We start from the raw sequence: 15529 nt of genomic DNA on the forward strand, positions 1-15529 counted from the left end.
GTAGAGACAGATGTTAGTTGGAAGGATGTAGAGGTTTTCCTAATTTCTTTTAAATCATCTTTTGCAGTCCCTTTCCTTAACCTGCTCATCTGACTCTTCTTTCATTTTTCCATATTTGCTGGCACTATCTTGAGTAGATTTTGACCCCAAGACCATGTGACTTATTTTTGGATTCCAGTGGGGTATTTTCACCAAAGAAGGTTGGTTTTTAAAAGATCTTAGAAATAGTAGAGTTAGAAGAAGAGGATTTTTATAAGATGTATTACTGAATGTCAGTAATTTTAATTTCTTCTTTAAGATAAAAACTAACAAACTAAAGACAATAACTGGGACCATGGAAGAATTGATAAAAATTATAAAGGGAAATGATAGGGGATGTGGGAACATTTTTATAAAGTAAATGAAAAATTAAATATTTCTTGAGGTTGTAGTGGGCAAAAAATGATTTTTCCTCTACCTTTCTGAATTCTTGGCTGAGACCTCTGTAATAAAAGACAGATTAACAAGAGAAAAACAAAGAAGTTTATTAACATGTATACCTCATGTATACATGGGAGATACCCAGGGAAAAATGAGTAACTCCCTGAGATGGTTTAGAATTCTGGCTTAAATACCATCCTAATAGGGAAAGGGGATGGGGAGGTAGGCCTCTCAGGGGAGCATAATTGGCTTTTAGGAAAGACGAAGGGACCCTTCAAAGAGTAGATGGGAGGAATGATAGTTTGTGACAAAGTTTGTCTGGGTGTGGTGTCAACTTCTAGTTTTCTCTCCTGGTTGATGAGACTCCCGGGAGGGGATTTCTGACAGCTGAGTTCCTTTTGGACCATCTGTGCTTAGGCAGGAAAGGGGATTCAGAGAAAGCTGCTCTCTGCCTGTACTGTTTTTCAAGTGCCTAACAGCTCAAAATAATCAGTGTGTCAAAGTGGCATGTTTAGGGGCAGCAAATTCTGCTGTCTTTCAAGATTTTTTTTTTTTTAATTATTTATTTATTTATGGCTGTGTTGGGTCTTCGTTTCTGTGCGAGGGCTTTCTCTAGTTGCGGCAAGTGGGGGCCGCTCTTCATCGCGGTGCGCGGGCCTCTCACTATCGCGGCCTCTCTTGTTGCGAGGCACAGGCTCCAGACGCGCAGGCTCAGTAGCTGTGGCTCACGGGCCTAGTTGCTCCGCGGCATGTGGGATCTTCCCAGACCAGGGCTCGAACCCGTGTCCCCTGCATTGGCAGGCAGATTCTCAACCACTGCACCACCAGGGAAGCCCTGTCTTTCAAGATTTTTGACCAAGTGTTTACAAAAATTATGATTAATCCATCCAGAGAATCAGCCTGCTCTAATTTTTCTTTTGTGTTCTCTATGCTTTGACCTTATCAAGAATTGGATCTTGTTCTTTATCCCAGAACTCAGGTTTTTAAATAGAATGCATTAGTGTAGTTTGGGGAGGCCTGAAGAGAGTGTTTTCTGTTTACTGTGGAGTTGCAACTAGGAATGAAAGCAGTCCCTCTTCTAGGCACTCTGGTAATCCAGGAAGCCATCAGCCTCCTGTATGTCCCTGTCATTCTCACAGCCCTCTCAGTGGTACTTGCTCCAAATTGATCATCTGTAACCTTTTTCAGACGCCACATCTTGTTAACCTCAATGAGGACCCACTGATGTCCGAATGCCTTCTTTATTACATCAAAGATGGAATTACAAGGTACATTTGTTTCTTCTTTTGGTCACTTAATGTTTTCTTTTCTCTTAGGATGATTGAATAGCTAAAGGGAGTTGTTTGGTGAAAAATTTCTTTTACTAATTTGCTGTTTTTCTTGTCTGAAATAGTTATAAATTATCCTCTCTACTCTTCTCAAATTAAGTGTTTTAACCAGCTGAACCAATTAAAGTGTAGTTTTTTTCCTAGCAGACCGTAAGTAAAATTTTACTCCTAACATCTTATATGAATTCATTAAGGAGAGTAGTTCACTCGTATCTTTTTATGATGCTCTGTGAGTTATTTGGTGTATCATTTGCCCCTTCGTTGCTTTTTCTGATGTAGGGAGGTTGACCATATATGAAAATAGAGTTTGCAGTTCAAAGCCTCTGATAAAAAAAAGGCAATACCTTTTTTTGTATGTACCAAAGAATATTCTTTGGGAGAAAGAGGCTCATTGTTTGTAGTGCTTTTTGTGTCTGAATTTCCCTGGGAAACACTTCCCCTTGTGTTCAGGGTTGGCCAAGCAGATGCTGAGCGGCGCCAGGACATCGTGCTGAGTGGGGCTCACATTAAAGAAGAGCATTGTATCTTCCGGAGCGAGAGGAACAGCAGTGGGGATGGTGAGAGTTCTTGGCTTAACGTTTCCAGCAAACTTTTCATTCTGTATGATGAGAAATCCCCAAGGCTTGGTATTCCCTGTCTCTTTCAGTGATACTTTCTTGTACAATCTAATATTTGAAAATGGAGAAACTTGGGCTGCTTATAAATGCAGGCATGGACATAGCTACTTTACATGAAAAAAGCCTGGACGAAAGGAGCCCTTTTGTTACTGCCAAGAATTGAGCAGGACATAGGCAATTAGGCTTGGTCTTGAATCTTAATTATTTGATAGACTAGTAAGAAGGGAACAAATATCCTGGGTAGTGGGAGATTTGAAGAACCTCTGGTCTTAAGCCAGTAGAATTTATTTTTACCTAAAAGGGAAGAAAAAGTCCATCTTGATTTTTGCCCAGGTTATTAACAAAACAACAACAATCTAATAGTACTTCTGTGTTGTATAATTTATTCCTCCCTTAATCAAAATAGTAGCTTTTGATCTTAAGTTTCTGATTATTACCTATATCTCATACTTAAGATTTCTGATGGTTTTCGTTTTTATATACTGAACTGTCAGATATCACTGAAACTAACATTTCCTATCTTCTTCTGAAGTTTGTCAAATTCATTTAAATGTTTCTGAGCCACAGCCCTGGTTCTGGTACCCTAAAATGAACTATTATATAGCTACTAAGCCACTTGATTGGTTCCAGGAATCTATTTTAGTCACCTTGAATCCTCACCTGCTTTCCATTATTTTCTTCCAGTGCTTTGTGATGCTAACATTAGTCTGTGTTCCTCTAGTTATTGTAACCCTGGAGCCCTGTGAACGTTCAGAAACCTACGTAAATGGCAAGAGGGTGGCCCAGCCTGTTCAGCTGCGCTCAGGTGAGACTGGAAGAGGCTTGAAGTCTTCAGAACACATGGCTTGTGCAAGCAACTCTTTAATTTTTAATTCTTTGTCTAAAGGTTGAAGTGATAGTCAGCATTAGGATTTATGTTCTTGTAAAACTCCAAAAGCTGTCTTTTTGCATTAGGGAGGGTTAGGTTATTAACCTGGATGCAACACATTTAAAAAATGATTTCTCATCCATGTTTCTGTTCTGTGCTAGGAAACCGTATCATCATGGGTAAAAACCATGTGTTTCGTTTTAACCACCCGGAGCAAGCACGGGCTGAGCGGGAGAAGACTCCTTCTGCTGAGACCCCCTCTGAGCCTGTGGACTGGACGTTTGCCCAGAGAGAGCTTCTAGAAAAACAAGGAATTGATATGAAACAGGAGATGGAAAAAAGGTAATGTACAAATGTGATGTGGTCCACGTGACTCTCATTTCTTTTAAACGCATAGCAGAATTCATGAAACAGCTCAGTGATTCTGCAATTTATTCTTTCCTCTCTTACTTCTCTTTTCCGTCTAGGCTACAGGAAATGGAGATCCTATACAAAAAGGAGAAGGAAGAAGCAGATCTTCTCTTGGAGCAGCAGAGACTGGTAGGAGTGCATCCTGAATCCTCTGTTAGGAAAAGGGCAGCTTGCTTTCATATCACACCTTCCCTGTTCCATAGACGAGCACTCGCCCAGTTGCTTCTCCAGCTGTCATTGATACCATACACTATTCTCTCATTTCCGTCATGGAGAAGGAACTTACATCCCCTGGTAGCCTTAGCCTGAAACACTGTCCTTAAAGGTACTACTTCTGTGCCTCTTATGTCTTAAAGTCAAGTCTTCTATCAAAACCAAGTGCTTTTTGAGGAAATAGTGCGAGCTTTTCTAGTAATCTTTTCCTTTTGATAGTGGTTTTTGAGTATGCACCAGTGGTGGTTCTTGTAATAATAATTACTCTGAATATTGAATTTGGTGGGTGTTTGCCTTGGTTTTGTTTCTGATCACCTGATAGTACTAATTCTCTGCTCTTGGGCTGACTTGGGGATTGTTCTTGTGCTGGGTGGACTTTTTTTTTTGTAAGTTAAACTGTGTCTAAAAGTGTTGCTGCACAGTTGCATGTGTTAATCCTTTTCTGTTCCCTGCATGGAGTCTGAATCCTAAGTAAGGGTCTCCGTGGCATATGGGGTGACAGTGGAAGTAGGGGCTGCACACCCAACTCCGAGAGGAGAGGGAAGCCTGGTTTCTCTGGGTTGAGAAAGGGTTTGTTTGAGCAGCTGAAAAAGTCAGTTTATGGTTGCAGCTTATAATGCTAATGGCTAGAGCATTTTATGATGTTAGTTGATTTTCTAGGTTTTGTAGAAACTGAATCTCATGAATGAATAAGTTTATCCATTAGTTAGACTTTCATTTTTAAAGCCATCCAATTTTGGTTTACAGAGCCCTGGTTATAAGAAGCTTCTTGGCATTCATTTGATGTATAAGAAAAAGGCATAACAACCTTTGGACACTGTGATACAGTTTAGAAATTTCTCATTTTTTAAGATTCATGGACTTCTTTTAAGATAAGGGGGTATTAGGGAGAAAGCTGGGGTACTGGTTTCTTCCCTTAGCATAAAATATGCCATGTAGAATACCGAGTGTAAACTACAGCATGTAAACCACAGCCTGATAGCCGTGCTCTGCTTTGGAGAAGAGAGGCTATTGCTAAATGGGCCAAAAAAGCCAAGGACTTGTGCAAAAGCAGTCTTTTCCAGGGCTGCTCGGTTCTCAGGCTTGGCAGTGGGTTAATTCAGTTAGTTTGTTATCTTGGAAATTATAGTAAAGCCCAAGAAAGAACGGATTGTAAGAATAAATCAAGTGTTTGGGGCAAGATCATAGCAGTGTTACAGGTAGAGTCTCTTTAGGAGGCCTAGTTGACATTTAGTTTGTAATGGAAACAGAAGGGTTTGGCTACAATGTGATTAGGGGCTTGAAAGCTTTGTGACCCATGAAGGAGACTTTTATCTTAATAATGTAGTATAATCTAATAACATGCCTCTGATGGTCTGTGAGTGATCAAACGAGGACAGGTATAATTAAGCTATATTTATTATTAATAATAGTGCCTTGTATTTGTGTAGTGCTTTATAATTTACAGAGAGTTTTAACATCCATCATTTTTTTGATTCCCAAAACAACCCTCTTTGGTAGCTGTATATATAAATAAAGTGGCAAATATTGCCTCCAGTGTATAGTTGAGGAAGCCACGTCTAAAAAATGCTGTCTTGCCCACCCTTAAATACCTGTTAAGTCATGGTTCTGAGGCTTAAACTTAAACTTGAGTTTTCTGACTTGCTTCAGTGTTCTGTCCAGTAGAGCAGTGCTTCTCAACAACTTGGGAGTCTTGTTAAAATGCTGATGCTGACTCAGCAGGTCTGGGGTGGGACCTGAGATTCTGCATTTCTAAACAGCTCCCAGGTGATGCCAGTGCGGCTAGGACCAACCTTTGAGTAACGAGCTGTAAGAGGATAGTGATGGCTGGTGATCTCCATCACCAAGAGCTGGTGATCATTCTATTCTGTGAAATAAAGACAGTGACCATTGAAGAAAGAGAAAGTAAATGTCTCTAGGCCATATTTAGTTTCCAGAGGACATACTTAGTTTTCAAGTAATCAGGTTCTGATTGTTGTTTGCTCTTTGTATCTGAAAGCAAACTAGGATTTCAAGAGCAGCTCCTTTCCATCATCAAAAAATCTACAAACAGTAAATGCTGGAGAGGGTGTGGAGAAAAGGGAACCCTCTTGCATGGTTGGTGGGAATGTAAATTAATACAGCCACTATGGAGAACAGTATGGAGGTTCCTTAAAAAACTAAAAATAGAACTACTGTACGACCCAGCAATCCCACTACTGGGCATATACCCTGAGAAAACCATAATTCAAAAAGAGTCATGTACCACAATGTTCATTGCAGCTCTGTTTACAATAGCCAGGACATGGAAGCAGCCTAAGTGTCCATCGACAGATGAATGGATAAAGAAGATGTGGCACATATATACAATGGAATATTACTCAGCCGTAAAAAGAAACGAAATTGAGTTATTTGTAGTGAGGTGGATGGACCTAGAGTCTGTCATACAGAGTGAAGTAACTCAGAAAGAAAAAAATAAATACCGTATGCTAACACATATATATGGAATCTAAAAAAAAAAGGTTCTGAAGAACCTAGGGGCAGGACAGGGATAAAGACGCAGATATAGAGAATGGACTTGAGGACATGAGGAGGGGGAAGGTTAAGCTGGGACGAAGTGAGAGAGTGGCATGTACTTATATATACTACCAAATGTAGAATAGCTAGTGAGAAGCAGCCGCATAGCACAGGGAGATCAGCTCGCATAGCACAGGGAGATCAGCTCGGTGCTTTGTGACCACCTAGAGGGGTGGAAAAGGGAGTGTGGGAGGGAGACACAAGGTGGAGGAGATGTGGGGATATATGTATATGTATAGCTGATTCACTTTGTTATAAAAGCAGAAACTAACACCATTTTAAAGCAATTATACTCCAATAAAGATGTTAACAATAAATAAATAAATAAGCATCTCCTTTAAAGCAAGGAGGTTGCTTTCCTCCCATAAGTCCAGCTTTCTGTTCCACTTAAAGTTCTTGTCCTCAAGAGTTGATTTCTAACCCTTCAGCCTGAAGAATACCTAACAGTTAACAATACTGAATAAAAATGTAATTTTATGACCCTATATTGGTCAACCAACAGATATATTTTGAATGTACCCTATGGATATACATTGAGAAGATACAAAGGAATTATTATTCAGTAAATATTTAATATTTATTATATACAATTATTTTTGCATAACAACAGCATTAAAAAATGGAGTTCAGGCTCATGAGTTTTCTATTACAGGGATTCCCCAAATGCATCCCATTGTTACATTGCTGAACATTCTCTTATAGTTAGTACTTGATTATACGCCTGGTCCTTTCTGTGCTTGCTTTTTTACACATGTTTTGGGTACTTTCTCTCTTATTTGCATAATCTTCATGCAGAGTCTCTTTAGGAGGCCCACTTTGCATCTGGTATTTAATGAAAGCAGAAGGATCATTTAGTGACATGTGAATTGGACTGATCTGAGTAGTTTTTCCAACCCTGTAATAAATGAATCTAAATTTCTTAAAATATCTCTCTTTGTTTTTTTTTTGACATGAGATAGGATTTGCATCTTGGCACATAAGCTTTGCAAAAGTTTTCAGTATCATGGTCAGTATGTGATGGGGGTGATATGTTTGAGCTTTAAGAACATATTCTACAGAGTCAATATGACAGTATTTTAAAAAGAAAGAAAATTATGGCCACTTTATGAGTTCTTTTGGATTTATGTAAACTCATTTAGTTACGTTTTATTTTAGAGTTTAAAGGCATAACTTTTCTCTCTTAAGTATGACATTAAAGCAATGATTAGAATATTTATTTCCTGAATTAGGTAGTGTTCATTTCATCATTAAGCAGTTTTTAAAGGAAAAGAAAAGAAGCCAGGAAAAAACCTGATAATTAATTATGTAGGAAGAATCAGAATTTGTGTTCTATAAAACTCAGTTTATTAAAAACAAACACAAAAACTCAGTTTATACATATTTGCAAGAAAACCTTTTTAGGAGTCAGATATACTTTTTTTCTCTAATATTTATTAATGTCATCTTTTATCACTTTAGATTTTATCACTTAAGATTTTTAAAATAAAAATAAAAAGGAAAAAATAGTGTAGAGTCTGTAAATTTAGCTTTATCTGCTTTTTGCTGCTAAATTTTCAAATAGGTAGGGGTTATAAATGGTTTAGTATCCATTTATAGAAGAATGGAAATAATTCAAATCAGTAGTAACATCTCCAGATTCAGGGGCCAAATTATTATTATTGTTAGAGGTTATTTTTTTGTTCCCTAGAAAGTAACTGTACCTAGAAACATAGAAATCTTTGGTCTAGAAAACAAGATACTATTTATCAGTTTCAACTCTTTTTTTTTTTTTTTAAACCCTTTCCTAGAGATAATTTTGATAATCATAGCCAAGTAAGAGAGACTATTAAATAAGAATATTTTCATTTCCTAGACTATCTTGAACTACTCTTCCAGTGAGTAGTTTCTTTTCCCAGGAACTTTTATCTCCTGAATAGAAATTCTTCCTTAATCCTATCTGTCATAGGGAGTTCTAAATCCAACACTGCTTTCATTTAGACCCATGTTATCAAGATTTGCTTGTGTTAGTTAAGAATAATTGGCTATTATCCAAATAGCCATTGAAACTGCTTAGCTGTGAATTCAGGCTGCTGTTTTAGACCTAAGTAAAGTTGTTTGAAAAAGAGGTAATGGTGCAAAGACAGCTGGAAGGACAGAGAGAGATAACATTTTAAATTGGGTCCATAAGCAGAATACATAAGCAGAATATAACCTTTGTGTTTTACGTGTTGATAGGAAGAGTTGTCAACTTAAAGTAATATTCCTCGAAAAGCTAGGAATACCATGGGTTTTCATAGATGGAACACGTCTCTAAGTTGTATTTATTAAAATATTACTTGGGGAATTTTGAATAATGTTTAATGAAAGTATATTTACCTGGCTTAATTTATGTTCTAGAGATTTGTTTCCTAAAATTATGGAGGTGAGGTATTTATTAGTTTAAGTGTGTGGGAAACAAAATAGCAGACCCACTATAAAGATCGTTTTTGTTTTTTTTTTTTTTAAAGATCGTTTTTTATGTATCCTTATTCTCTGGATAACAAACTTTAATTGTACAAATGAAATGGATCAATTTGACCTGACACAAGACAGTAGCAAATCTGATATATGCTCATGGAAAGACTAGTTTCAGAACCCTCTTATCGTCTAGAAAAAAAACCAATTTGGTTGATAAGAACCTCACATGGTCTGCTAGTAGGGATTCTTAGCATTTTTAACATAATCCCTGTTTGACTGCTTTTTCTACTTTCTCATCTTCTAACTTTTTTCTAGGGCTGCTCTTTTTAGTAAAGCTAAACAAAACGTGGCATCCTACAGCATTACTAACCTTTGTTAATCCGCCTGCTCGTCACATCTTGTATGGCATCTGTGCTCACTCATGGGGGAAAGAGTTTCTGGAAGAAGCAACAGCAATAACCAAGGCAAATGTGGGGAAGTGGCTGCATGGGTGTTAGCATGTATGGGGCGAAGGTTTTACTTCGTTTTCTTGAGGTAGTGGAGATGTTATTTTACACCGTTTTGTTAATAACTTCATGTGACCTTACAGTGAGAGACTTCTCACTGTTTCAGTCCTCCTAAGAAATTTGATTGCAGATTTCATCACTTAAGCCAGAAAGTGGAAATTTGGATTAATGTTACTAGAAAAAAAAAAACCCAAGCAAATCTTTATATTAATAATAATCTACATAAGCATATGTCTTAATAGACTTGCACATCATTTAGGGTTTTTTTTGTTTGTTTTTTTTTTTTTAGTTTTTTTGATTTTGTTTTTAAATTTATTAGGGCTTTTTTGCTTGCTTTTTCTTCGATTTGATTTTCCTTTTTTACATTTTAATTTTGGTTATTTTGGGGCCATTTTTTGATTTTGTTTTTCCAAAGGACGCGGATTCTGATAGCGGGGACGATTCTGACAAGAGGTCCTGTGAAGAGAGCTGGAAACTGATTACTTCTCTGAGAGAAAAGCTACCTCCCAGCAAGTTGCAAACCATTGTTAAAAAATGTGGCCTCCCCAGCAGTGGGAAGAAACGAGAACCAATTAAAATGTATCAGATCCCCCAAAGAAGACGCCTGAGTAAAGATTCCAAGTGGGTCACCATCTCAGATCTTAAGATACAGGCTGTAAAAGAGATATGCTATGAGGTTGCTCTCAACGATTTTAGGCACAGTAGGCAGGAGATTGAAGCCTTGGCCATTGTTAAGATGAAAGAGCTTTGTGCCATGTATGGGAAGAAAGACCCCAACGAGCGGGACTCCTGGAGGGCAGTGGCCAGGGATGTCTGGGACACGGTTGGTGTAGGGGATGAGAAGATTGAAGACATGATGCCCAGTAGTAAAGGAGGAACTGATGTGGATGACCTCAAGGTTCATATAGACAAGCTGGAAGATATTTTGCAAGAAGTCAAAAAGCAAAATAACATGAAAGATGAGGAGATAAAAGTATTAAGAAATAAAATGCTCAAAATGGAGAAAGTCTTGCCACTGATTGGGTCTCAGGAACAGAAAACCCAAGGAAACCACAAAGCAAAGGAACCTGTTGCAGCTGGTGCCAGTAGCAAGTCTGAGATTGATGTATGTAAAGGAGACAGTGGAGAACTTGGGAAAGAAGAGCGTGTTTCCCAGCTGATGAACGGAGACCCAGCTTTTAGACGTGGACGTCTGCGTTGGATGCGGCAAGAGCAAATTCGGTTCAAGAACCTGCAACAGCAGGAGATAACAAAGCAGCTTCGTCGGCAGAATGTACCTCATAGGTTCATCCCTCCTGAGAACCGGAAGCCCCGGTTCCCCTTTAAGAGCAACCCTAAACACAGAAACTCTTGGAGTCCGGGGACACATATCATCATAACAGAAGATGAGGTTATAGAGCTTAGAATTCCGAAAGATGAAGATGGAAGGAAAGGAAATAAACAGGAGAACCAAGAGAAGGGGAGTAGAGCAGCTTCTAAGGATCCCCAGTTACCATTGGGCTCTCAGGGCACTCGAAGTCAAGATCACATTCAAGTTAGCAAGCAGCATATTAATAATCAACAACAGCCACCTCAGTTACGCTGGAGAAGCAACTCGCTCAATAATGGCCAACCGAAAAGCGTGCGCTGCCAGGCATCTGCTTCCTCAGAATCACTAAACTCCCACAGTGGTCACCCCACCGCTGATCTGCAGACTTTCCAGGCAAAGCGCCATATGCATCAACATCGTCAGTCTTACTGTAATTATAACACTGGAGGTCAGTTAGAGGGCAGTGCAGCCAATTCCTGTCAGAAGCAGACTGACAGACCCAACCACTGTAGCCAGTTTGTGACACCTCCGAGAATGAGGCGACAGTTCTCAGCACCCAATCTCAAAGCTGGTCGAGAAACCACAGTGTAAATTACTGGACAAACTTGAAACCTTGGTGGAGGAAACAGGCGACGGTAGCTTATGATTTGGGTTGGTTCTAGCCTTGGCCTTGAGTTCCTAGTATTTGCGTTATGATTATAATGTTGTGCTTCTAAAATATTAACTGATTTCAATATTGTTAAAACATAAAACACTGGTAAATGTTTCGACGCCTCCCTTTTGTTTGTATACCATAAGTGGGCAGTTTCTGGAATTTTGGACAAAACACTGAGACCTCCCTTATTTTTCTGAGACTTTCCTCCTTTCTTGGTGCCTAGATAATATACTTACTTACACAGACTGGTCTTATTTTGGTGTAAGTTTGCTATGTTTTTATAATGCCTATAAATTTATCAGATATCCAGAAAGACTTGCCTCTTGGTTTATGCAAACATTCAAAAGAGGAATTTGAAATGTAGCATTAAATGTCTATTATTTCCCCATAAATGTTAGACATTAGTTTAAAAATAATAACATGCAACTGTGTGAACACAGCTTTGGATTTCTTATCCATGTCTGTTTCTTTCTTTAAATATCATGGAAATTTTCAAAACGCAGAACTAGATGTCTTTGGACATGTTTTATAGGACACAGCTTTGCATCTTCCGTGCAACTTCCACATCTTCTTGCTCTTCTATATTTTACAAAGAACTGATTCAGTAGGGTTTTTTTTTTTTTCCTCTTGACTGCATCAGTGTATGTATGAATTTTGTCATAATACTGAAATCTTTAAATTGGCATCTGTCTGGATTTCTGTTTGTGGTTCGCATTTTGAAGTTTAACATATCATTTCTCACACAAATACATACACAGAGAGACGCTGAACTATTCACCAATATCATGCCAACAGAAATACCAACAAAATACTCGTATGATTCTTTGAGCAGTATGTATAAGTTTATAGGGAGGTTATTTGGTGGAGAGAGGGGAGAGGTGGGACATGGGGAGAAGGCTACAGCATCTGGCTGTGTGTACTTATTTTCAGTAGATGATGAAATAATGAAATAAGTTAACTTTGGTTTGGTTTAGAATAAAGGAGATGATGTATAATAAACTATTCTTTGGTCAGCAGCAGTGATCCTCACAGATACTCAAGCAAGGAAAGAGAAGTCCTGATGAACAGTTATTGTATCAATACCTCATTTTACTATGTTGTGGTCTCAGTTTGCCTCACTGGAGAATCCACTAAAAAAGATGGATTTTGATGGGAAGAAAAGAATAGTTTTCTGCATCCTTCATCTCTTGAACTTGTCAGAAACTTTTTAAAGAGGCGGTGTGAAGAGCCAGAGATGTCTATGAGATTGCCTGACATCACGTTGTTGAAGATTACTAAGTCACCTATCAAACGCTTGGCTTCCAGATGGTGTGAAAAATTACATCCAGGATAGCAGTTAATGTTCAAGGCAGCCTTAAACATTGTGATTATATGGGTTTTTTTCCTTTGCATGTGGGCACTATTCTTTATTAGAACATTATTTTTAATCATAGTATTTTTTTTCTTTGCTTCTTAGAAAATGCTTTTATAATGCACAGAAAGTTGCTTCCAATTAACTTTGGGGGTTATTTTTGCTTTCATAGCTAGAGCAGTCCTAGTCTTCAGCTGAAGTTTTATGGCAGATTAGACAGGGGTGATGTCTGTCATGGGTTGACTGAATGATGTTTATAATGAGTTGACTTAATTGAGATGACAGTGTGCTGTACCATGTGGTTTGAATATACTTGGTAGGGTACTTCAGATCAGTCACTTCAGTGCATCTTGTGTAAACCCCATTTGTCCTTCTTTGTTCTTCTTAGACATAGTTATGTTATCTATTTCTTTCTTGCAAAAAAATTCATTTTCTAAAACTAATAATAATAATAACAACAACGCAGCTTTCAACTCTGTAGCACAAGTGGACTTTCAATTTTCCAACTTGAGATAACATAGGATAGGCCTATGTATTTTCATTTTTATGGTGGCCTTTTAATCTCATTATGGGCAGGTACCTCCCTTTCACACTAAACAATGGGAGTGAGTTTCTACCGGTGATCAGGAGACACTGTAGAATGAAAAGAAATACAGTACTTTCATTTACACATGTGGGTTGTGGTTGGCACTACACCCACGCTGATACTCCGAAGGGTTAGATTTGTATTTGTGCTTCATCTGCTGGTCCAGGCGCCCTCAGGTCACTGAAATGTTTAGATATCTAAAGTAGCCCTTAACTTCAGATGACCGGAAAGAAATGAACCCAGATTTGATTGCCCTTCATGCATTTCAGAGCAGATACTTGTCTTAGAAAATAACTGTGTGAATGAAATTTCTTCATTGACTTTGACTGAAGAAGTAACTAGTACCATGCTTTTGTGATTGGTATAGCCTACATTGCTTCGTTTGTTTTTTTAATTTCACAGTATCTGTCCCTAAGCTTAAATACTACAAGACCAAAGGGAAATGGTCACCATGAAGCCATTATTGTATTATTGAAATATCCCTAGCTATTATCATAGTGAGATTTTTTTTTTTTTAAGTTTTTGCTATTGAAATTATATAATCTGACAATAATGGAAATAGAGTCCTAATCAATTGGTACAGTTTCACAAACCAAACCACACACTATGGTATTCCTTGGAGAGTTAAAGACTTCTGTTTATCTAATAAGTCTAAACCAAAGGGCTTTTCCTTTAGTTTTGCTTCTAAGTCTTTCTAGCGCTTCTCTTTTCACTGGAAATGCAACGAATGGGAATTGTTTATTCCATTGAAGTAACTTGAAGTGACCTCTTGTGCTTTAGGTGTAGGTTGATGCTGAAAAAAAACAAAACAAAACAGGACAGAACACAGTTTGTCACACCGATGTCTGCATTAAAGGCTGTCAGACTACAGGAAGTCACATAGGTTTTTTCCCGTCAGCTGCTATACCCCTGTGCCTTATTGGTCCTTTGTAGACTTGCCTTATTTGTACAAAAGACTGGGAGCAGGGGAAGCTGCTGAGTCCTGGCGTACCTTAATGAAGACGCCTTCTTAGGTGCAGTGCAAAGCAAGCATTTGTTCTACACTGTGAGAGCCAAATTCTGTATTATGAACAGTTTTCATAATTGTCTATTCTATGTCATCTTTCTGAGATTTAAAAATCTGCTCTAGATACTTAGTTTGAACCACTGTAGGTTGTGAAGTGTATTGGTTTCCTCCCATCATTACTGTAAAAAGAAGTTGTGAATCTTCTTGTTAATGAACTATGGATTTCTCCCCCAGTTTCTTTTTAGAAAATGCTTGAAGATTGTCTTTGAGTGTAAGATCTACCTTTTCAGAAAGGGAGAGTTAGTCTGTAATGTTAAAAAATAAAGTCCTCATTCAATAAAAACTGAAATTATCTCTTAAGAGTGTGATTTCTCTCTGATGTGGGAGGAGGGGAAAGTGAAACAGAGTGATGCTAATGAAACCTGGTCTTGACTTTTATTTATTGCTCTTTCACCTGAAGATGGTTACAAACCATATCTTTTAAAAAATATTTCTACATGAACTTGATTTGTTTAGAGCTTTTGCTTTTTGTTACCCTTTTTGATTTATCAAAATTCTATCTTAAATGAGGTCTTTAATCCCTATTTTATGCTACGTTTTACTTAAATAAAACCTTTTATATTATAAGATAATGAGGATATCAGATATCCCTTTATGATTTCTTTGAGTTTATCTTGTATTTTCTGTTTTTTTTAACTATGTAATTTTGATTTGCAGTTTTCTTTAAATGAAATGGCATACTTCTTCATATGGGTAGAAATGAAATTTCTAAAAAGCTTTGAGTAACTCTGTTTAGCTTTTCTTTTTTCCCTTAACCACTGCTTTTCTCCACCCAGAGCATTGGTGATATGTTAGAGGTGAACAGGACAAAGCAGAAGATTTTTCTGGAGCGGACCATCAGTCTTATTGAACATTTGGACATGACATTGTTTTTTATGTTGAAAAGCAACATAATCATACATAATGGAGTAGAATACAAAATCCACATTGGTTTTTTTTTTTTTCCCCCAACATGAGTTTTTAATATGAAATTTGGAACTTGAGGGAAACGTTACGCTTGGATTGGCTTGCTTCAGGCTTCTTACCCTTTCCCTTCAGGTACTTCGTATTTCTCTGCTGTTGGAGAACCTGGTGGAAAAGTTGCCAAGACCTGACCATTTCTAGGACAGTACAGACAATTCCAATGCAGTATGATATGTGTAGTGATAGTTGTGTGCACAGGATGAGTGTGGGCAGAGTGGGAAAAGGTTTTTGAAAGAGGAAGCCC

General features: G+C 37.9%; 1 protein-coding gene across 11 annotated transcripts in view; it reads left to right on the top strand.

Moving 5' to 3' along the window:
• KIF1B (kinesin family member 1B) overlaps positions 1 to 15529 on the top strand; it is a 325658-nt gene that overhangs the window by 255356 nt on the left and 54773 nt on the right. For 10 of the 11 annotated variants that reach the window (XR_011073456.1, XM_068538857.1, XM_068538850.1 and 7 more), the window contains 5 exons: positions 1609 to 1688; positions 2199 to 2305; positions 3087 to 3170; positions 3395 to 3575; positions 3701 to 3773. Coding sequence is in view for 10 of the 11 variants with exons in the window: in XM_068538857.1 (XP_068394958.1) it covers positions 1609 to 1688; positions 2199 to 2305; positions 3087 to 3170; positions 3395 to 3575; positions 3701 to 3773 (525 nt within the window). In the remaining variant the exon portion in view is untranslated. Of the gene's footprint in view, positions 1 to 1608; positions 1689 to 2198; positions 2306 to 3086; positions 3171 to 3394; positions 3576 to 3700; positions 3774 to 9770; positions 14612 to 15529 lie in introns of those variants that run through there. The other variant, XM_068538858.1, reaches the window with a different exon arrangement.

The sequence above is a fragment of the Eschrichtius robustus genome, chromosome 3 (assembly GCF_028021215.1).
Source record: "Eschrichtius robustus isolate mEscRob2 chromosome 3, mEscRob2.pri, whole genome shotgun sequence".
Classification (NCBI taxonomy): Eukaryota; Metazoa; Chordata; class Mammalia; order Artiodactyla; family Eschrichtiidae; genus Eschrichtius; species Eschrichtius robustus.